This window comes from Elephantulus edwardii, unplaced genomic scaffold, assembly GCF_000299155.1.
Source record: "Elephantulus edwardii isolate Elephantulus edwardi_28Jun2011 unplaced genomic scaffold, EleEdw1.0 scaffold00017, whole genome shotgun sequence".
In the NCBI taxonomy this organism is placed as follows: domain Eukaryota; kingdom Metazoa; phylum Chordata; class Mammalia; order Macroscelidea; family Macroscelididae; genus Elephantulus; species Elephantulus edwardii.
The window spans coordinates 27,927,571-27,950,732 of NW_006399767.1; the positions used below are offsets into that span (position 1 = coordinate 27,927,571).

The 23,162-nt window shown below is 51.7% G+C and overlaps 1 protein-coding gene across 4 annotated transcripts in view; it reads left to right on the forward strand.

The window, feature by feature from the left end:
• The window catches only part of GRM4 (glutamate receptor, metabotropic 4), a 148,785-nt gene extending 126,226 nt beyond the window's left edge, over positions 1-22,559 (forward strand). For 3 of the 4 annotated variants that reach the window (XM_006882075.1, XM_006882077.1, XM_006882078.1), the window contains exons 6-10: positions 2,473-2,673; positions 2,896-3,032; positions 7,226-8,161; positions 14,481-14,727; positions 22,220-22,559. In XM_006882075.1, the coding sequence (XP_006882137.1) occupies positions 2,473-2,673; positions 2,896-3,032; positions 7,226-8,161; positions 14,481-14,727; positions 22,220-22,269 (1,571 nt within the window). In that variant the 3' untranslated portion in view covers positions 22,270-22,559. The remainder of the gene's footprint in view (positions 1-2,472; positions 2,674-2,895; positions 3,033-7,225; positions 8,162-14,480; positions 14,728-22,219) is intronic. The other variant, XM_006882076.1, reaches the window with a different exon arrangement.
• The last annotated feature ends 603 nt before the right edge of the window (positions 22,560-23,162 follow it).

Sequence of the window (23,162 nt, forward strand, 5' to 3'; positions counted from 1 at the left end):
CTAGCTGCTCCTGGGAGAAAGATGGGCAGTCTCCTCTCCTAAGAGTAACTGCCTCTGAAGACCCACTGAAGGGTTGGCACAGGTAGGTTTTGACTCAGTGGTACTCACGACATGCTGAGTTTGAGGGAGGGCCCTGACCAGTCAGATCAATTAGGTGACCAGGCCAGCTGAGGACTGATAGTTGCCACAGCCTAACCTCCCTGCACCCCAGAGGAGGTAGGGACTGTCTGTCCCGCATGTGAGGGGATCAGATGGTAGAGCAGACCACAGGGAGAGGCAGGCTGATGCCCTGCACCTTGTCTACCTCCGAGATGTCCAAGCAGGCCGTGGGTACGTGGTCTCTGGAGGAACTGCTCTAAGTGCTGGCCCTACATGACACAGGAGGCTCAGGCCCACAGCCCACTTGGGAGCCCCTGCTCCTCTTTGGGAAATTATCGTGTCAAGATCTAGAACTTGTTCTGCAGCAAGGAGGTAGCACAAACAGGTAAGCTCTCTGCCCCTAACCAAAATGTTGGTGGTTTGAACCCGCTCAGAGATAACTTAGAAGAAAGAGTCAGCTCCCTGTTTTGTACAGCTCTCCTCTGCGTCATAGGGTCACCACGAGTGAGCAACGGTGGTGTTTGACTTTCCCCCACTCTCTTAAAGGAAGCACAGGGTGGGATTGGAGGCTGTTGAGAGTTCATGTCTGGGCTTTGAGGAAGGGCTGAATCCTTGCGAATGGAAATAGGGCTTCCTGTCCTCCTTCTTCCTCCACCCTAGGGGCAGAGGAACCCTAGGATAAGTTTCCAAGGTGTAGTAGCCACCTCTCTCCAGCCCACCATCCTAGCTCTGCCCCAGACCCTGTCCCCAGAACCTTGCCCTTCCTCACACTGTTTTCTTCACCCTTCCCTACCCTGCCTTGCTGCCCTTGGGGTGCCCCCCATCCTTCAACTGTAATGTGACCTTTAGGCTTGGTGTGAGAGAGCATGGGTCAGGTCCTGGAAAATTCCTTAGCTTTTCTGTGCCTCAGTTTCTTCATCTCTATGCTAGGGACTGTGATCCCTAAACCCCAAAACTGACTCATAGCTGATCCTTCAGCGAGTGTTTTTCAGACTGTAAATTGCACTGGAGGAGATTGCCCTTCTTTCTTTCCTGGAGCAGCTGATGGATTTGAACAGCGTACTTTTGGGTTAGCAGCGCGGCTGCTGACCACTTGGCCACTAGAGCTCTGGGGATAGTTAGTGTGAATGAGTGTTGTGAAAATTCGGTTAGTTAATATATGTAAAGAGATTAGAGTAATACCTGGTATACCGGAGGTGCACAGTAGAGGCCTCTGCCGGTAGGATTTGTTATCATTATCATCCCGGGCTCCGCTCAGGCCTTCCCCCCGCTGAAGCCCAGGGTTCTCTGTTGCCTACTTCAGAAACCATTCTGAGCACTTAGCATTTACCACTTAAACCTGTTGCCGTCTAGTCGATTCTGACTCCTAGCAGCCCCATCAGGGCACAGTGTTTCTGAGGCTCTCGTCTCTACAGACGCAGGCTGCCAATTCTCTCTGAATGGCTGGTGGGTTTGAAACCTTTTTTTTTTTTTAAGGAGCTGTTTAACCACTGCACCACCAGGGCTCCTTTTGGCACATATAGTAACATAGACTAATTACCCAGTCTGTTCCAAGTATTTTCCATGTGCTGTCTTATTTAAGCCTTACAACAGCTCTGTGAGGCAGGATTATTATCCCCTTTTTAGAAATGAGGACACAGAAAGCCAGAAGCTTGCCCAGGGCCCCAGGGCAGAAAGACTGGGTATGCCCAGGGCCAAGGGGCGGGCACAGAAGACAGGGGGCGTATTGGGGAGGTTGGATTCCCCAGGGCCGCTGTGGTGTTTGCAGCGTGGATTCCAAGTTGTGCAAAGCTCCCTAACCTTGGCTACTAGGGAGCGGTTATTACTGAGACTTGGGCTGGGGTGGGGAGAGTGAGTGGCAGTGATGGTGCTTTCTCACGTCTGCTGGGACTGGAAGCTGTGGAGCAGGGCTGTCTGTGTTTTGAACCTCCAGGGACCAGTCTCTCGTCAGCTCTGAACCCATTGTCCTCTGTTCGCAGGGATGAGGGCAGGGTTTACTGCTTCACAGCACCACTTTCTGCTCCTTGACAAACACAGCACTGGTCCTGGCCCAGGAGGCCTGTGGGAGGGGGCAGCCTCTCCTTCAGTCTCCCTCCCCCAGGCCAGGTTGGTGGCAGGCAAAGGGCAGCCTCAGCCATAGCAGATGACCTGGGTCACTGCTTGGGTTCACTGGCTCTTCTGGGCTCTGGGAACTCTCCCTTCATCCCTCAGGCCTATTCTCCAGCTGCCTCCATGCAGAAAGCACTGGACAGGAGCCAAGAGATTTGGGTGTCTGCAGACAGGTGATGGGGTGTATTGTACCCTCTAGGAGGGTGGTAGGCTGAACCCAGGAGCAGCTGGCCTCAGGTTGTCCCCACCCTGATTTCACTGCAGACCGAGAGCGCATTGGGCAGGACTCAGCGTACGAGCAGGAGGGGAAGGTGCAGTTTGTGATTGATGCTGTATATGCCATGGGCCACGCACTGCACGCCATGCACCGGGACCTGTGCCCTGGCCGGGTGGGGCTCTGCTCGAGAATGGACCCTGTGGATGGCACCCAGCTGCTCAGATACATCCGAAACGTCAACTTCTCAGGTGCTGACCCTGCCCTCCCCCTGGTGTCCTGGACCAAGCAGCAGTCAGGGAGGGGGGCCTCCAGGGGTTGGATGAGGGCTGGCAGGTCTCCTCAGATGTTCCCAAAGGGTAGAAACTCCCAGGAAGTTTCCTGGAGAGGCCTCCCCAGAAATAATCTCTGTGCAAGGTGGTGGGGAGGCTGGGAATCCTCAGGCAAGACATCAAGGGTGGTGCCCTTTATAGGCATTGCAGGGAACCCAGTGACCTTCAATGAGAATGGAGATGCACCCGGGCGCTATGACATCTACCAGTACCAGCTGCGCAACGGCTCTGCTGAGTACAAGGTCATCGGCTCCTGGACTGACCACCTGCACCTCAGAGTAAGTGCCTGGCAGAGGGGAGGGAAGACCTAGGGGACAGGGAGAGTCACCCAGGACCTGTGAAGTCCTGGAGGAGGGACCTGGGGAGGCAGTGTCTGACACCCCTACTCTGGCTGTGAGCTGGGGTTTCCATTCCAATGGCCTTTCCACCTCAAAAGGGAAGAACAGGGCAGGCTGGGCTTCTGCTGCCACCTAGGGACCCTCTTCTCAGCCTTGGGCTTCGCTTTTATGCTCCTGCCCACTTTCGGGGGGAGATGAATTCATGCAGGAGTAAAATGGGCGGAAGGCTTGGTGGTTGTTAGTATGGTGAGAAGGGAGCAGATTTCATTTGGACAGAAGACAAAGTCTTGCAGAAACATGGCACAGGCCAAATGGTGGGATTTCTGGTCTTGGCTAGTAGGCTGGAAACTCTTCCAGTTACTCCCCTCCTGCCTCAAACCATGCAGATGATGACAATCTCCCTGCCTGTTGTAAGGGGAGCTTCCAGATCCCTCTAGACACCCTTTCTGGCCCATGGAATGTCCCAGGGATGTGATGGCTTTCCTCTCTGGCTCCCAGTGTCCTAGGCTGTGATGAAGAGCAGTGTTTTTGGAGAGAAGGGGCCTGTGTTCATTCCCCGAGGAAATGCCCTGTGAACTTGGCCCCTACCTCACAAGGGTGAGGGGCTGGGTACCATGTGACAGCGTAGACCATGAGGCTCAGGAGAACTTGGAATACCCCAATCCAATCTCCCGTGATCCTGGGAGATTGTGTCGTGGCTTAGCTATCTCCCCGTGTAATTGTCTTTTCCAGCAAGGAGCCTCTCAAGCCCTTCAAAGCACTTGCCGCCCATGATCTCATTTAGGCCCGATGATCTTCTGAGCCAAAAGAAGTGTCTTAAGAAACTAAGCCCTGGAGAGGCAGAGAGTTTTCCTTAAGGTCACTCAGTGTGGCAGGGCCAGAGCTGGCCCCATTCCTGTAATATCACCCAGAAAAGAGGGATGGCAGGCAGGACAGGCAGATGGGAGCACTTGGTAAAATGGGATGTTATCAGGAACATGCAGGCCTGGGCACAGTGGCGGTGGTGGTGTGGTCAGTTTTGGCACCTTCTGTGTACCCGCCCCTGTTCTAAGCATGCCACCTTATTGCAAGATGACAGACATGTGAGGTCGATGTTATTCTGCCCTTTATATATCTGTGGTAACTGAAGGCAGATAGAGTATATATGTATGGAGTCAGTCCGAGAGTCTCCTCTGTAATAACCAAGGCTCCTTTACCCAGTTAACCATCTCCATGACCCCTTGCTCCACCCTGGCCAGATCACGATGTCCCCTGTCCTCTGTTACCCCCTCCTCTCTAAGGTGCAGGTGGGGCTGAGATGGTGGGGAGATGTAGGAAGGGGCTGGCTCTTACTTGTCACACCGTCCTCACTTTCTCCTTGAACAGCTCAGTCTGGGCTGTGCTGTGCTGTGCTGTGCTGTGAGAGGCGTGGAGCAGGCAAGGCTCTGGGGTCTGAGGAAAAGACCTCACCAGCCTGGACACAGTCTTCCTGCCAGATCTGAAAGTGAGGGCCCCCTCATCGTCAGTGCCCTCACCTTGCTTCATGGGCACAGTCATCCCTCCATAGATTCCACAGATACTTCCTGGGTCCCTATCACATGCCAGCCCTGCTCTAGTGGCTGCTAACTCAGCAGTAAGTCGGGAAATCAAGGCCAAAACCCTTGCCATCGTGGAGCTGACGTCCTAGTGAAATGCAGTCAGATTTCATTATTTGAAGTGGTTGTGTTCTATGAAGTACCCATGAAGACCGCATTAGTCAGTAATGAGTAGCCTTGGTTGCTCTCAACTGAGGTGTTTCTCCACCCTGCTCATGTGCAAGTCTGGGAGAGTGCCCAGAGGATTCTTAGTGAAGTTTGAATCCACAGGCCATTGCTGATCGATGGATAATTTCTATAACAATATCCCATGACTTCTAAATGGAAGTCACCCTCAGGAACAAAGGATTCTGTGGCTCCATGTCCACTGCCATTGTATCGGATAGGGAAACAAAGGCTCAAAGGCATCAAGACCTTTGCAGAAGGGCCCACAGTCAGGTAACAGTGGGACTGTGATCCGCTCTGATAAGAAGAACTTCATTTATGCATTTTTCCTTCTACCAGAAATCAGTTTGAAAAACCAAAGCTGTTATTAAACAGGTTCTGATTCATGGGGACTCCGTGTGTGCCAGGGTACAACTTGGTTCCACAGGGTTTCCAATGGCTCAGTTTTGGAAGTCAATTTCCGGCTCTTTCTTCTGAGTGGGTTTGAGCCTCTGGGTGGACTTGAACTCCACGCTTTTGGTTAGTAGTTGATCATACTGACTGTGCGCACTTCACTTTCCATTGGAATCATAAGTTCCATATGGAAATTATCTCCCCACCCATATGGCCCTGTGTGCCCTAGGGAAAACACTCCCTGCAGCTCCAGCACACAGGATTTCCCTGGCCTGGAGGATGGCTGCACTGGACATTCATGTACCCTAAGGCATTTAGGGAAACATACAGCCTTGAGCCTAGAGCCACAAGACATCCTTCTTCCTTGAGATTTTCTTCCCACTGCACCTTGAGGCCATCTTTGGATTTCCTTCCACATCCCTCTTTTTCTCTCAGTTCTGAAAAACCTCCCCATGTCCTGAACCAACTGGTTATATTTTCTGCAGGAGTGAGAGACCCACAGACACACAAGTACAGCACCAGGCTGGTCAACTAGCTGATTTCCACGAACAAACTCTTCCCCGTGTTCAGAGCTGACTTTTTAAAATAAGCCTCCTGAGAACAGCCACACTCCCTTTGCCTGGTGCTTCAGCTTTTTTGGGCCTTTCGTGTGCTTTCCAGAATACTGGAACACATTCCGAAAGGCGTTACGGCACTCCTGTGGCTCCTTTGCTTGCAGTAATCGTGTCTTCAGAGACACGTAGCTGTGACTAGCACTAATTTGAAACAAGATGCACGGAAATACCAATCCCTTGGCACTCCTTAAGAGTTTGGGTGACAACAGTTAAGGGCATAGCTGCTAACTGGAAGGTTGGTGGTTCGAACCCACCAGCAGCTCTGTGGGAGAAATACCTGGCCATCTACTCTGCAGAGGTTAAAATCTAGGAAACCCTAAGGGTACAGTTGTCTTCTGCACAGTGCATGGGGTTACTGTGAGTTGAAAATCAATGTGACTGACACCAAATAGTTTACAATTAGACATCCTCTGACTTCATTATACTCCACTCAACCCAACTCCTCATGGGGAGGGCAGGGAGGGTGCATCATGGGCCCAGACGGAAAGGGCACCATGGGCCAAGCTGTGTGGAACAACAACCCATCTCCATTTTCAACATGCTCACAAGTCACCTGGAAGGGAGGTGTCTTGTGAAAACTCAAGATTTTGAGTCTGCTGGTCTGAGGTCGGGCTGAGATTTCTATCAAGTGTGGGATGCTGATGCTCCCAGCCTGGGGACCTTCCTGAGTAGGATACCCCAAGTGGCTGGGAGGCAGGACTTCTGAAGCTCATCCTGCTTGGCCACTGGTGCTCTTTGGGGCTCGGCTTCTCCATCCATCCTTTCAGAGTGTTGAGTTGGCTTGGGCTTGGTCAGCTGTGTCGGAATGAGGTGAGGGAACTTGTTTAGATCTAGCACAGTTTGATGGGTTCCAGCTTGATTTTTATTCATTTAACATATGGGACTGCTAAGTAAAAATTCAGCAGTTTGAATTTGCCAGTAGCTCTGAGGCGGAAAGATGGGTGGTTGTTATTATTGTTGTTGTTGTTGTGAACCATCAAGTCAGAATGGTCCCATAGCTGACCCTCCAGTAGGCTTCAGAGGCAGTTAATCACACAGGAAGAGATTGCCCATCCTCTCACAGAGCAGCTGCTGGACTCGAACCATGTCCCTTTGGGATTGCAGTGCAGCTCCTTCCCATGAGGCCACCAGAGCTCCCTAGAAAGATGGGTAATGTCCTGTAAAGATGGGTAATCTCCTGTAAAGATGGGTAATCTGTAAAGATTTATAGCCTTGGAAACCGAGCACAGGGTCCTTGTGAGTAAGTTGGAACTGCATCAACAGCATTGAGTTTGGTTTCGGTAACTGGGTGATTCAGGTATAGGGCTTTCCAATGCCACGCAGTGGGAGGCTTCGGGACCCCAGGTGACATGTCCTGAGGCTGGCTCCACGGTGCTGTCGTTGCCAGATAGAGCGGATGCACTGGCCGGTGAGTGGACAACAGCTGCCCCGCTCCATCTGCAGCCTTCCCTGCCAGCCGGGTGAGCGGAAGAAGACAGTGAAGGGCATGCCCTGCTGCTGGCACTGTGAGCCCTGCACGGGGTACCAGTATCAGGTGGACCGCTACACCTGCAAGACGTGCCCCTATGACATGCGGCCCACAGAGAACCGCACGGGCTGCCGGCCCATCCCCATCATCAAGCTCGAGTGGGGCTCGCCCTGGGCCGTGCTGCCTCTCTTCTTGGCCGTGATGGGCATCGCCGCCACGCTCTTTGTGGTAGTCACCTTCGTGCGCTACAACGACACTCCTATCGTCAAGGCCTCAGGCCGGGAGCTGAGCTACGTGCTGCTGGCGGGCATCTTCCTGTGCTATGCCACCACCTTCCTCATGATTGCCGAGCCCGACCTGGGCACCTGCTCGCTGCGCCGCATCTTCCTGGGGCTGGGCATGAGCATCAGCTACGCTGCCCTGCTCACCAAGACCAACCGCATCTACCGCATCTTCGAGCAGGGCAAGCGGTCGGTGAGCGCGCCGCGCTTCATCAGCCCCGCCTCCCAGCTGGCCATCACCTTCAGCCTCATCTCCCTGCAGCTGCTGGGCATCTGCGTGTGGTTTGTGGTGGACCCCTCCCACTCGGTGGTGGACTTCCAGGACCAGCGGACGCTCGACCCCCGCTTTGCCCGGGGCGTGCTCAAGTGCGACATCTCGGACCTGTCGCTCATCTGCCTGCTGGGCTACAGCATGCTGCTCATGGTCACGTGCACCGTGTATGCCATCAAGACGCGGGGCGTGCCCGAGACGTTCAACGAGGCCAAGCCCATCGGCTTCACCATGTACACCACCTGCATCGTCTGGCTGGCCTTCATCCCCATCTTCTTCGGCACCTCACAGTCTGCTGACAAGGTGAGGCTCGGGCTGGGGCCTGGTGGGTGCTGGGTGAGGATGTGAATGGCATGAAGGGCAGCAGAGCAAGAGTGCGGCCTCCTGCCACCCGGGAACAGCCTTTCCTCCTGCTCCACAAATGCCTCTCCCTCCCACCTCTCTTCTTCCATCTCACTTCTTCCCTCCTAATCTTTCTCCTTCCCTCTTTCTACTCCCCCCATTTCTCTTTCCTCCCCTCCCATCCCATTTTTCTCCTGTTCTTCTCTCCTTCCTCTCCCCCTGTCCATTCCCCTGGGACGCTGCACCTGTTTTTATTCTTTCTTTTATAGATTATACTTCCCCTTACCTGTCTTCTTCCTTAGCCCCATCCTCCATTCTGCCCACCCCTTTCTCTTCCCTCCTCTGTTCACCCCACTCTCTGGGGACCCCCTTGCCCTAACCCCAGTCTGCTCCCAATTATGGAAGCCTGGGGCCTGGCAGTGCCATCAGGGCCCTTTCCTCTTTCAGCTGGAGGCCTGGCTGTGTCAGGCCGTTCTGCTGGCGTGTCCTGAGGCTCCGAGAAAACCCTAGACTCTTCCAGACTCTGCCTGCATCCCAGCACCAGCAGTACCAGGAAACTCAGAGGCCTTTATTTTAAAGGATCGAGGGGGATGGTCACTGAAAGCCAGCGTCCAGAAACAGGGAATCACAATGGGAAGGAGTGTGCTTGGCCAAGTTTCATGTCTAGTTGAGAGACCTGGGGCAAGCCTCCTGGACTTCTGGCTTCGGTTTTTTTCAATAACTTGTGGCCATGATCTTTTCCCTGCATCTCTTATAGGGTGATGTGACAGCCAGACAATGTAATAGATATAACAACACTTTATACCCTGTGAGTCGATTGGAGAGGTGGGAGCTGACAAAGCCAGAGAAGGGTGGTAAGGATAGGGTCAAAGACATAACCAGGCAGTGGGATGGGACTGAGGAGGCTGTGGGAAGGATGCCGGCTTCTACTGTGAGCGAGAGGGAACTACTGTGGGTTTCTGAACAGATGAGAGACGTGGCCTGAGCTAGGTTTAAAAAGATCCTTCTGACCACTGGGTGATACATTAAGGAGGGCAAGTGCAGGAGCAGATGTTTTAATATAATAACTTGGACAAAATGTGATGACAGCCTGGACCATGGTGTTGACAGTGGACAGTGGGCAGCAACTGTCAGGATTTCTGATGAATGTGAGGTGGGAGACAAAGAGGAGTCAAGGATAACATCATGGTTTGTGGTCGGAGAATCAGAAAGAAGGGGTTTCCATCTCTTAGGATCTTAGGATGGGAAGACAATGAAAGGAGCCTTAATGGAGCGTAAGGTGAGCATGTGAGATGTCATTGCATATCCAAGGGACACCGTCAAGACCACAACTGAAACTTGGTTGAATCTGGAGTTGTGAGGTGAAGCCTGCACTGGAGGTGTAATTGTGGGAGTGGTTAGCGTATGGATGGTATTGAGAGAGGCACCTGAGTGTAAGCTCTGAGGAGGGTTTGACTTCCCAGATGAGGTGCTCATCACATGACAGATGCTTTACCTAGTGATAGCCATGTCTCACTGCAGCCTGGTAGACATCATTGCTATCCTCATTTATAAAAGATGACATCGACCTGGTCAAGGTTACACAGCTGGTAGTTGGCAAGCTAATTTTGACCATTGGTGGCTCTGTGGACTGGGGAGCTCCGAGCAGCAGACTTAGGGGTTAGCAATGAAGAGTTTGAAGTTTGAGACTAGAACTGGATCCAGGAAGGTAAGACCACTCTGGACATTTGAGCCGAAGCAGCTGTTCCCTGCGCTCAGCTCCCCCTGTGAGTGGCCTTCAGGGAGCTCTCCCTGCCGAGGGCAGGTCCTGGTAGGACCTCGATACTCATTAGTGCCTGTAGGGCCCATAAAACCAGCAGAGGAGACCACTAAGGAGCTGGTAGTTTGTGAGATTACCCTCAGCAATGCCAGGAGACCCTTCCCCAGGGTGTAAGAGTTGACTGGGAGTGCACCTTTCCATAATTCTCTTCACTGTCTGACAGAACTCTGATCCCCAGCAGGGTCCTTATCAGACCTGAGTATTAAAGTCTTACACCTCCAGGTGGTGGGGCCCAATCCCCCTTTCTTTCCAGATGACCACTGCCTCTGATTTCTTCATTTTTAGGAGGCTCTCCTCAGCCCCACGAATAAGCCTCTGAGATGACCTCCTCTGAGAGAGGAGTAGGGATTGGCCCGGGGTCACAGAGCAGGCTGGTTTCACCCACATGGCTTGAAGGACCTACTACACTGTGCCCTGGGTTGACCACATGATGCAGGACACATTGCTGGCCTCTAGGCCAACGTCTCTGACTGTATGAGAACAGAGTGGACAGATGAGTCCTGACATTCCTTCTGGTCCAGGCAAGCAGGCCTCTTAGAGGCCAGACCAGCTCTGGGGTTGTATCTGTGCTGTGATATTGAGTACAGACAGTCCCAGGAAAAGCTGCAGGCCTGGTTGCTGTGGAGGTGCAGAAGGAGTGGGGTGGGACTGTGAGCATTCCTGCTATGTGTCAAGACGTATGCACGTACAGACGTGTGAGTGTGTATGCTCAGGACTGTGCATGTGGACAGATGTATGCACAGATAGGCTTGTTTGTACAGGTATATGTGTGCACGTGGTCTGTGCACAGATGTATGTGAGTGTACAAACTTGTGCACAGGTGCATGACAGGGTGTGTGTATATGAGCCCAGGTACATAAAAGCCAGGAAGAAGTGTGCAGCTGTGAACTCGGGTGTGTGTGTGTGTGTGTGTGTGTATGCATGTATGTATGTGTTAGAGCTTGTGCATAGAGGTGTGTGTGAGCAGATGTGCATGCATGCTCAGAGGAGTGTGCAGACAGGTGTGTGCCTGCACGTGTCCGTGCTTAGCTGAGCACGTCCCTCGAGGTTCAGATGCTGTTGCAGAGTGAAGCTGTCTGTGCCGCTCTGCTGAGCATGTGGACGGATTTCTTAGCATTAGCCCGGATTTCCAGGGCTTAACATCGCAGCCATTTGGCATTGCTCTGAGCCATCAGAGCAGTTTCTCCACTGTGTGGGGTTACTGTTCACCCAGGCTCGGGCAGCTAGGGCCTGGAGGCCAGCCAGACTTCGGAGAAATCCATTGTCTGGTCTGTACAGAGTCTAAAGATCCCAGGTTGGTCTGGGCAGAAACACAAGGCAGAGTGGGCAATGCCCCTTAACCAGGCCCTTTCAGGGCCCTTCTACCCTGTGTCCACTGTCCATGTCTCTAGCTGCTGTTTTCAGTGGTCTTTGTTCCACCCCAAGGTGACATCCATCCTCCTCCATCATAACCAGCTCTGACAACTTCCTACCTTCAGGGGATCTTATAATTAATGAGAATCCTTAATGAAGATTCTCTGTAAATACAGGGGGTGTATAACAAGAGCTTGACTGAAGAGGGTAAAAGGTAGAAGTTTGGGTCTCACTGAGCTGGGTAATGTGTGAATGGGAGAGAAGGTGAAATCACATCCCAAAGGCGCTCTCTCCGTCTGCCTTTCTCTAAGTCCCTTATTAGAGTCCGGGTGCCACCCCTTCATGGGTGCCTGCTGTTTCTGGAGGACCTGCTGTTTTCTAATAAGGACTAACAAGTAACCCCTTTTGGTGATGGTGTACACAGGTACTTGGGAAGCAATGTTCTGACCTGAGGCAGGCGTCTGTGGTAGGGTGGGAATATTAGACCCTGGAGCAAGAAGACAGGAACTGCAGATGGGGAAACTCTATTTCTGGCACAAGTTGGCCACCCCTCAAAAATCTTAACTTCCAAGGAGTTGGCTGGCACTCATGGCCAAAGAGCATATGGGTGTCATTCACAGATGTGATTCCTTGCTTTTGCTCTGCCTTCCACAGAAAGGCGACCCTGAGCCTGAGTGGCTGTGCTCCTCAAATGTTCCAGAATGACTGGAAAAGTTGACAGGGCTAGGAGGGAGAGGCCTCAGCAGATAGAGTTCCCCAGAGTGGCTTTGCTCAAGTTTGATCTGTTTACACTCTTCCTTTGATTTCTGTTTGCAGAAAGGGCTCCTGGGTTGGAAAACAAAATAGGACAGAGCACCCAGGACTGTGTGTGTGCTCTGTGTTCAGGGTCAGTTACATAATTTGCAGGGCCCAGAGCAGGCTGAAAATGTGAGGCCTCTTGGTCCACAGTTACTGAGAATTTCAAAATGGTGACAGAAGAACATTAAACCAAGTGGGGGACATTTTTCAGCACGGGTGCAGCTGCTCTGACTGTGCACGCTAGCAGTTGCCCCTGTCTGTGTGAATGGCGGATCCCTGCAGCCTGGAGAGGGGGACCCAACCATCATCCCCTAGTGGGTCAGTGCAGAGTGGGATCTGGAACCCAAGTACCCAGCTCCCATGCAGAACTGGTAACTTCCAGAGAGGGGAGACCTCTAACCCTCAGTTCTAACAACCCCACAAACACCCAGTTGCATTGTTTACTAACCAGGCTAGGGTGGGGAAAGGGTTTAGATAGGCATCTGACCTGGAAATATAGCCTATTCTCAGGGGCTTCCAGTCTGAGTGGCGAGGCAGCCCCTCCTGTGGAATAGGAGAGGGGACACCACTCTCAAACTGCCTTTTCATGTTCCTTCCTGTTGTCCAGATTCTGGGGAGCGCTTCTACACCCCTGGGTGAGAATGTGGCTGTGTGTGAGTTCTGGGGAAGTTCTGTCTCAAGTGGTGTGTGCTCCCTGGGGAATAGGCTTATTTCCTCTGAGGTTGTGACATCTTCCTGGAAGATGGCAACTGAAACAACCTCATTGTACTTTCAGCCTCCCCCTAACCCTCCATGGAACCTGGTTGTCTGGGCCACCACAACCTGGATGTGGGGCTTTGAGAAGCTTGGCCTTTTGGCTTGGGATGGTCTGGCTGTGACCCCATGTCCTCTTCCCATTTGCGACCACTAATCCATGAGGATTCACAGTCTGTCAGTGGGATAGCACTGTGGTTTGGGTGAAACCGGGGCTGATGAGGAAACTGAGGCCCAGAGAGGAGGCAGCACTTCATCAGGGTCACACAGCCTCCAATCTGCCTCTGCCTTTCTTTTCCCAGCCTCTCTCCCAAAGGCAGGAAACCTGGGAAGAGGGGTCATGAAATGCTTATGGAGTGGACAGGATATGGGGAGAAAGAAAAATGTGAAGGCTTGGCCCTGCTTCAGGGAGCTACCAGGGAAGCCAGGGTCCCTGTCACTTCCAGGAGTGAGTCCATACCTGTGTTGGTCTGAGGTGCAGGATGAAGGGTGCTGTTGAGGGTCCGAGAGACCAGGAGTAAGAGAAGGCTTCCTGGAGGATGTGGCATATTAGCCAGACTCCAGGGGTTAGGAGCAGGTTCAGAAACAGGAGACGAGGTTGGGGACAGAACATTTCCTTTCTCTCAGTATTCAGTCCTAGGGGGTACAGCCTGGGTCCCCCCTGATATCATCCTGGCCCAGGGAGGGCCAGAGGGGCCGTTCAACCTTGAGAGGACCTGGGCAGAGGGAGGAGGCAGGGAGGGAATCCCAGACGGAGGTGGTGGAGATTGTTTGTTGGGCGCTGCCTAGAAGTCCCCACTATTGAAGAATGGATTATCCGACACCCAGATTAATGGGTTTTCATTTTGCTAAACATCTGTCACCGTTAGTACTGGCGAGCGAGCGTGAAATGAGCTTTGACTGTGCTGCCACTGTGGATCTCGCTGGGCGCAGTGGCTCCCATGCCACCGGCCTGCTCAGCCCTGATAGCATTTGGGGGGGCAGCACTGAGCATGAGGGCGGGGTCCACAGGGCTGCATAGCACAACCACTGGGAGACACTGCGGGTGATGCAGTCAGTGTTTATCTCATGTCCAGCCTTGTGCAATTCTTGAGAGAATTGTGGTCCCCTGAGGGCCTCTGCTCTGGTCTGTCTCTCCTGAAAAGCATATGACAATTGCAAATACACACATGGCATTTACCATGGTCAGGCATTGCATTTTACATACTTTTCTCACATGTTAAACGGTTAAGCATGTGTGAAAAGTGTGTAAATCCTCTCACTAGCCCTGTTCCGTAATTATTATGCCCATATTACATGAGGAAATCAAGGCACAAGGACACATTAGTTCAAAGGAGTAATTGGAGCCAGGATTTGCACAGAGGAATTCTGATATAAGGTTCCAGCCCATTCCCCTAACACCACGTTCCCTTCTGGTTGAAGCAAGCCGAGAGCACAGCGTGGTGTCCCAGGGGTCTGTCCACCCTGCGTCCACCCTGGGTTATAGCGCTGGGCTGGGTCAGGGCCCGAGAGGCCAGGGCTGAGCCCTCCCTGACGCTGCCCCCGGCCCGCCCCCAGCTGTACATCCAGACGACCACGCTGACGGTGTCGGTGAGTCTGAGCGCCTCGGTGTCCCTGGGGATGCTCTACATGCCCAAGGTCTACATCATCCTCTTCCACCCGGAGCAGAACGTGCCCAAGCGCAAGCGCAGCCTCAAAGCCGTCGTCACCGCCGCCACCATGTCCAACAAGTTCACGCAGAAGGGCAGCTTCCGGCCCAATGGCGAGGCCAAGTCCGAGCTGTGCGAGAACCTCGAGGCCCCAGGTGAGCTCCTGGCCCCGCCCCGGCCCCGCCCCTTGCATGCTGAATGTGGAGGTGAGCTGGGCCAAGCTTCTGCGGTTGGATGGGGCAGTGCGGGAGAGAAGAGGCGGGAGGGGAGGAAGACACGGACAGAAACCTAAGCCATGCCTGAGGGTCAGAGAATTCAGGAATAACCCTGAGGTGCCAGGCTCTGGTAGCCTTGAGGGAACCCCAGGGAACCCTTTCCATCTCTCCCTTGCCACACACTTCAGGGCTCTCTGTCTCATGTGAGGTGAAGCTTTGAGGGTGCTGGTTCATGCAGGTGATAGGAGACTCTGGAATTTGTCCATATAGGGTCTACAAGCAGCCCTGGTGGTATAGTGCTTAAGCATTCTCCTGCTAGCCCAAAGGTTGGTGGTTCAAACCTGTAACTACTCATGGGATAAAGATGTGACAGTCTGTCTCCATAAAGATTTATAGCCTCAGCGATCCTATGGGGCAATTCTACTCCGTCCTGTAGGGTTGTTATGAGTCAGCTCCAGCTTTGGGTCCACATTTCTGTCTGCCTCTTTTAAATCCCCCTGGGAAGAAAAAGTTGTCTGGAGGGGCTCCCTGTTCATCGGAAGGGAAGGCCCTGGTACTAGAAGATCCCTAACCCCCTAGCCTGACTTTGTCCAGTTGCCACTTAGCAGGACCCTGAGAAATGGAAACCCAGGAAGTGGCCTGGCCAGACCAAGATGGGTGAGGGGCTGTATCAGGGACAAGTTTCTCCGACTCCCATCCCCTGCCCCACCCCATCACTGTACCTATATACTCAAAGGACAAGTAATGGAAGTTACATTTCTTGAACCCTTAGTGTGTGCCAGACCTACTACATTCTAATTTTATCTCCCCTTGAAAGATGATTTTTTTTAATCATGAGTAATATATAGAGAGAGCAAAGACTCACAGAGGCTCCCAGGTTACATGGCCAGCAGGCGGCAGGACCAGGACCTGACCTCTACTGTGGTAGCTTCACCGCCTTCAGGTCCTCAGAGGGCTCAGGACTCAGGACTGTAACCTATGGGGAGGGCCTCCACGGGCCTCACTTGCTGCTGCTCCGAGTCAAGGAAGGAAGCTCTAGACCCAGGAGGTGTTGCTGTGGCCTCCCTAGCCCTACTCCAGGCTTTGGCTTCTTCTCTGGACACTGTAAATGACTCAAATGGCTTAAAAGACAACTCCTTCTGCCCTTTGCCCTCTCTGAGTGTGCTGGAGAGCTGTAGGCAGGAGTGGGGAGGGACTCTCCCCCACCCCACACGCTACCCAGGCTTTTAGACCTGCTTGTCAGCACTCTGCTTCCTCCCTCCATGTGGGAGAAAGGACAGATATGAACATATTTTTTATTCATTTTAATGAAAGTTTATAGAGACTTAGGGTTTCTAGTCATTCATTGTTGGACTTTTCTCTCTGACCACCCCTTTCCCCCCAATTCACTCTTCTCCTTGAAAAGTAAAAGAAAAACTCTTTCATTGTTATTCAGTCCCTCCCCCCAAGTCCACTCCACTGTGCAGCCTTCATTCTGGACTCTTGTCATGACAATAATACCCAATCACATATCCCTTTTGGACAGTTTTCTCCCTCATCTGTTTCAATGAAGTATATATCATTCCTTCCCTCCATCTCTGCCTTCCCTTAACCCCAATGTCAGTCCTGTTATAACAGTGGCCCTATGCAATATTTGTCCTTTTGTGACTGAGATATTTCACATAATGTCCTCCAGGGTCACGCATTTTAAGTAATATTTCATGAGTTTCTTGTTTTTCAATGCCGCTTAGTATTCCATTGTGTGAATATACCAGAGTTTCTCTATCCATTCGTTTGTTGATGGGCAGATATGAACATATTTTACAGCAGCAGGAGAGACCCAGGCTAGACTACAGGAAAGCCCAGAGCAAAGGCTCTAAAGGAGACCCTGCTGCCTTCTTCCAAGAAATCAGGAGAAACCAAAGACCTTCTCACCCCATATATTTTGGCTGAAGGCAGGGGACAGTCATCTCTTACGGGGTCCTCATCTGAGACTCAGGTGAAGTACCTCCCTTCCCGTAGTGGGGATGTTAACTGTGAACAGGAGGGGCATCCCTTCCCACATCCAAACAGGGCTCTTCTCAGAGCCCTCACTCCTGTTGAGTCGTCTGCACAGCAGGTATATAAAGCCTGGGGAGAGCAGGGCTTTTGATTCCAAGCTGAGACTCAGAGAGGGTGAGTCATTCTCCTGACCACACAGCATGGTGGTAGCCAGATAGCCTATGCACCTTAGTACAGTGTCTTTAATATAGTCTCTCTGTCTCTGGGGTCCTGAGCCTCTGTTGCAAGCAACATATTTGGGATTCTTGCACTGCTGCCTCTGAGCCACACTTCTGGTGTCTGAGCATGTGCCCATCCTCTTCCCCACTCCCTCCCTGGCCCAACATGTGCCTTTTCTCCCCTGCTGCTGCTTCCAGAGTGCTGGCTTCCCCCTACAGCCTGGGGGGGGGAGGGGTCCAAGCCCTCCACTTTGAGTGTCCCACAGTGCATGTGTCCTCACACAGGTACCCACAAATCCCAAAGAAGCCCCTAACACTTCCATCCTGAACACTGTCTCCCTTCCTGATCCTCTGCCCTGTTCTCCTTCCCAGGGAGACCCCCCCCTCCTTCCTGTGCCCATTCCTTCAAAGCCTGTCACACAGCTCTGCTCAAGTGCATTAGAGCCCCCACCCCCACCACAGGCGTCTAGCTGGAGCTAACCTTGACCCCAAAGGATGACCCTCATGGTTTTGAGACATGCCAGAGGGGATTACAGAGGCAGTGATTTCCACAGAGAACGCTGATGACATCGTATTGACATTTGCCATCTCTGCCTCTGCCTGAGGCAGTCACCTGGGATAGGGGACAATTCCAGCACCATGCCCCCAGTCAAAGAGGAATGTGGGGTGTGGAGAGGGGAGACCTAAATTCCCAGTCCCTGCTCCCTGCACGGAAAGATGAGCAACACCCCTCCTCCAGCAAAGGCCGAAGGCCAGTGCCCCTGTCCCCACTGTCTCTCAGCTCAGTGACAGCCGGGACCATGCAGCCACCGGGGTGGGACACGGGTGATTAATTCTGGGACAGCCAAGCTGAGAGGGTGTGCGCGGGAGGAGTGGGGAGGTGTCACTCCTGTGGAGTAGGGACATTTTTCACTCTGTCACCGGCAGGCCACGTATCTTTAAACAAACAACAGAATAAATAATTCAGGGGCCCGATTGCAGGCAGATTGGGCTCGGAGACACTGAGGCGACAAATGGAGGCTGTCAGCTCGTGCCTGCCGCTGCCCAGCTAATTGTTATCTGAGACAGCGGTGACTGAAAACCAGCAGCAAAGGCTTGTCATTCCAGTCCTCAGCCATGGCAGGAGTGGGGGTGGGTGCGTTCAGGGTTCCCTCCCCTCATGCCCTGTCCTCTCAGGTGTACTGAGGATGTTCCTGGAGTGTCATTGTCACTATCCTGTTGCATGGTTGTGGTTCTTTTAGATCTGCCCCTTTGCCCAGTATTTTTGCATGATTTAAAATGTATTCTCATTGAGCCCTTGCCTAGGAACCAGTTTCACAGATGAAGGAGTTGAGGCATCTAGGGCTCTGGACAGACTCATTGTTCCCATTTTCCAGATAGTGAGTCTGAGCCTCTGTTGAAGGACTCTGGGAGCCCTTGCTGGTGGTTGAGGGTTGAAAGCCTCCTGCTTTGTGCTGGAGCCCATGAATTGAGTTTTCTTGAAGCAACAGCTCTGTTTTCTGTAGCCTGGCTGGCCCTGGAGACAGGCCTCAGGCTCTCATTTGCTTGTCGTTGGTGGAGATTTTGCTGTTGCTGCTGCTGCTGCTGAGGTTTTCTTTCACCTCTGAGCCAGGAGCCACTGATGGGTTTTACAGGTTTGGAAACTCAATTTTATCAGTTCACCCAGGGGAGGACAGAGCTCTGGGGAATTGGTTCTCACCAGCCTTGCCTGTGGACGAGAGATTTTCAGTGCCACTAACTGGCTCTTTTCCTGATGGCAGGGGTAGAGGGTGGGTGATTTGTTCCTGAGAAGTCCAGGGGAGAAGTGCTACCTCTCTCACAAAACAGACAAGGAAACTGAGTCCCAGAAGGGAAGAGAAGAACCTGCTATGGGAGGTATTTGAGACCTTGTTGCAGCTAGAATCCAGGCTCAAGTCTCCAGGGTGCTGTTTATCCTCTCATCTCCCTTCCAGAACCTTCTACCACCCCTGGGTGTCCCAGATTCCAGCCACCCAGTTCCTTTCTCTGCGTGTGGCTTAGCACCCAGGTGACCTCCTGGATACTGCCATACCCAAACTGACCTGCCCCATGTATCTCCTTTGGTTATCCAGCCTCCTGAAGGGAGAATGGTCATGAACTTGGGGATACTTTGTGAATTGTAAACTTTTGTACTATGTTCCTATTTCTTCAATGCCATGGGCACATTATTCCATTAAGATCTATCCAGATAGAACTTGAAGCTTGAACATTCCCTGCCACTGCCCTGCCCCCGCTTGAATATTTCTACTGCCAGGGAGCTCACTGCCACATAAGGCTGCCCATTCCATGCTTCTTTCTTCCTTAAGCTAGGGTGAGCTCTGACTCTCATGCCTCCTCAGTGGCCTCTTGATTACAAGTTTGCCCCCTCCCCCCAACATGATCCTCTGATAGCTGCACGTAGCAAACTGGTTTATATTAGTATACTTCAAGTTACACGCTGTGATCAAAGAGGTTCCAGAATAAAATGCCTCAGATATGACAGGTGTCTCATTCTCTGTTGATTTAAAAGTACATACAGGATAGATAGAAGATAGAGACCCAGGTTCCTTCCATCTTTTTGCTCCATCAGCTCCCAAAGAGTCATGCTGGTGCTGATGGTTGAGACTGACTGATTGCCATGTCTAATCTGCCTGTGGGAAAAAGGAGGAAGAACGGGGGGTGGGGGGAGCAAAAACAAAAAAATCTCACAACCCTGCCCATAATCTTCACTCATATTTCATTAGTAAAAACACAGTTACATGGGCTCCCAGTTAGCTTCAAAGGAATCTGGGAAATGTAATCCTTTACTTGGTAGTCCTATAAATAACATGCCTCTGGAAACTCTATGAACTTTGATAAATGTCGATAGTTGTAGAGGGGCTTCAAGCCTTTTGTTCGTAGGGTCGCTGAGTCGTGCTTGACTCAACGCCAATCAACAACAACAACATGCCCAGCAAAACCTGGAGAGAGAATTGGAGGACTTACAGTCCACCACCTCAGAGCTGATAGAATTAGACAGTGGATCTATATAGCATCATGATTTTCTCCTTTCCACCTTCCTCTCTCCATACCAGCAGACTAGCCTCCAAGTCAACTAACGTTCTCCATCTCCTCCATCTCCACTTCCCAAGAAGACCCTAAGTACTATTGTTGTTTTGTGCTGTTGAGTCGCCTGCAACTTATAGCAACCCTATGTGCAGCAGCTCTGAAGCCTGCCCTGTCCTGAGCCAGTCTCACTGACTGACACACCTACCCCCTTGTATCAATCCATCTCATCCAGGGTCGTCTTCTCCTGCGCTGTCCCTCCACCCCTTTCGAACATGATGTTCTTCTCCAAGGATTGGTCTTTCCTGGCCACATGCCCAAATTAAGTAAGGCAGAGATTCAAAATCCTAACCTCCACGGAGAAACTTGGTTTCACTCTCTCCAAGGCAGACCTGTTTGTTTTCTTGGAGGTCCATGGTATGTTCAAGACTTTTCTTCAACATCACACCTCAAAGACATCACTTCTGTCATCCTTAGTCATTATCCAGCTCTCTGATGCATAACAAGTAATTGCAAAGACCATGGATTGGATCAGGCACACCTTGGTCTCTAGACTGATATTATTGCTTGTCAACACTCTGGAAAGTTCCCTGAAAGCAGATTTACCTAATGCAATTTGTCCTTTGATTTCTTAACTGCTGGTGTCAAGATTGTTCATTATGGAGCTGAGCAAGCTGTAACTGTTAACAATCTCATATGGAAGAGGTTGGGGGCTAGACCATTTGGTTCTGATCCGTCTAGTCTATTCCTTATCTGTTAAGTGGGATAGCACCACTATCAGTTGCAGTGAAGTTGATCCCACTCAGGGTGACCTCTAGTGTGTTAGGCTTTAACTGCTTCAAAGGGTTTCCATTGGCTGGTTTTTTAGAAAGTGAAATGCCAGGGCTCTTTCTTCCAGGGTACCTCTAAGTGGACTTGAAACTCTAGTTTTTGATTAACAACAAAACCAAAGTGCATTAATCACTTACACCACCCAGGGGCTTGTCAGATAAGATTTGTCCTCCTTTCTGAGCTGTTATGAAGTCTAAACTTGGCAGGGGTTGGCTGAATGGGTGGACACTCATGTTGCCTATAAAAGTTAACAGCAGCAGCAGTTGTGGAACTATCAGAGGAAGTGTGACCAGGAAATAGGAAATACTTGGACATGGGGCCCCAGTGCCAGCTGTGAGGGCCAGAGGGAAACTGCAGTTAAGGGAGGCTCAAGGCTAAGGCCAGATAGAAACCCCAGGGAAGGGGATACTCAGAGGGCTTTGGGGGTGCAGGAGGAGTCATGTGCCTTGGGTGTTAGGAGAGAGTTTATTCCTCAGTTTATAACCAGAACCATTCCTTGTTCTGGCAAGGCCCTATCTTGCTTGTCTTACTTATTTCCTCTGTCCCCATTCCACACGCACCCCTTCCCCTTTACCTCCTAGACCAACATCCCTCCCAAATAGATATGTGTATTGTCAAATATATTATATAGAATGTTTTAAAGGTATAATCTCAGTGTTTTCGTTCAAAAAAATATGTTTTAAAAAACCTTCCCTTTGATGATATTTTAAGGTTCTATAATATGTCATATTTTCAAGTATTATGGAATTAGGTAGCTATGTTGTTGTCATGTACCAGGGAGTGGGAACCAACTCATAGCTGACTATCCAGTAAGTTTTCAGAGGCAGTAAATCACACAGAAGGAGATTGCCCATTTTTCTCCCACAGAGCAGCTGGTAGATTTGAACTGTGTGCCTTTGGATTGGCAGCACCACTCCTTACCACTAGACCACTAGAGCTCCCTTAAGTTGCCATATTGCTGTTATTGTGTACTGGCAAGTCGGCTAACCCATAGCTGACCTTCCTTTGGGTTTTCAGAGGCAGTTAATCACATGGGAAGAGATTGCCCATCTTTCTCTCATCAGCTTGTGGATTCGAACTGTCTGCCTTCAGGATTGCAGTGCAGCTTCTTACCACTATACCACCAGAGCTCCCATAGGTTGCCATAGGGGAGTGGAATTGGGGATGGGAAGGCGGAGTGAACTAAGGGTTGTGATCTGTCAGCAGTTTGAATCCTCTGGTAGAAGGAGGTGGTAGGAAGTCTGCTGGGTGCTGTAGGTGGGTCTAGGGAGCCACAGGAAGTGCCTTCGGAGAGCGGTGCGTTGGTGGAAGAGGGCTGTGGAAAAGCCGCCCCCAGTGACCCCTCCTCCCTGTCTTTCCAGGGCTGGCCACCAAACAGACCTACGTCACCTACACCAACCATGCAATCTAGTGAGGCCGCTGGAGCCGCGCAGCGGGAGGACCCGGGACCCTTGTGGATGGTGCGTTAGGCCTGGCCCCCGCCTGCGGGCCCCGCCGATGTCCTGCCTCCCCGTGGGTGCCCACGGACATGGCTTGGTGCTGAGGACAGCAGAGCCCCTGGCGGTCAATGCTGGGTGACCTGGGCAAGCTGGGTGGGTGGCTGGAGGAGATTGAGGGGCAAGGACAACTCAGGTCTCAAGAACCTGGTCTGGGACCATTGCCCTCTGACCTCACACCACAGGGGCTCAGGTATGTGGGCCCAGTGTGGTTTTCCGCTGTCCTCTGTCAGTTCATGGGTGATTCTTTCTGTCGCTCTCTGCCTAGATTTCCTCTTATTTATTTGTCACTTTACCCCCCCCCCCCCGTATCTTTGTCTGTCTGTGTTCTTTGCTTTTTCTGTACCTTCTCTTTTCTTTCTGTATCTTATCCCTGCCTCCTTATCCACGCTCTGTCCCCAGTTCCTCTGTGTTTCTCTTCTGCCCCACCTGTATCTCTCTTCGCCTGTATTTTTCTTTCCACCTCTCCTCAGCCCTGCTCCTGGCTTTCACTTACGTCTACCTTCCTTGTCACAGTCACCAAAGCATACATGTTGCAAAAAAAAAAAAAAAAAAAAAGAAAAAAATCAAAACACAAAAAAGCCAAAACAAAAACAAAAATTTCAAGTGTGTTGCCAAGTGCTGCGTCCTCCTGGTGGCCTCTGTGTGTGTCCCTGTGGCCTGCAGCCTGCCCGCCTGCCCCCGCCGTCTGCCGTGTGTCCTGCCCGCCTGCCCCTCCTGCCAGCGACACGGGGTTCAGTGCCTGGGTGTCTGGTGATGGTTATTGATGACAATGTGTAGCGCATGATTGTTTTTATACCAAGAACAT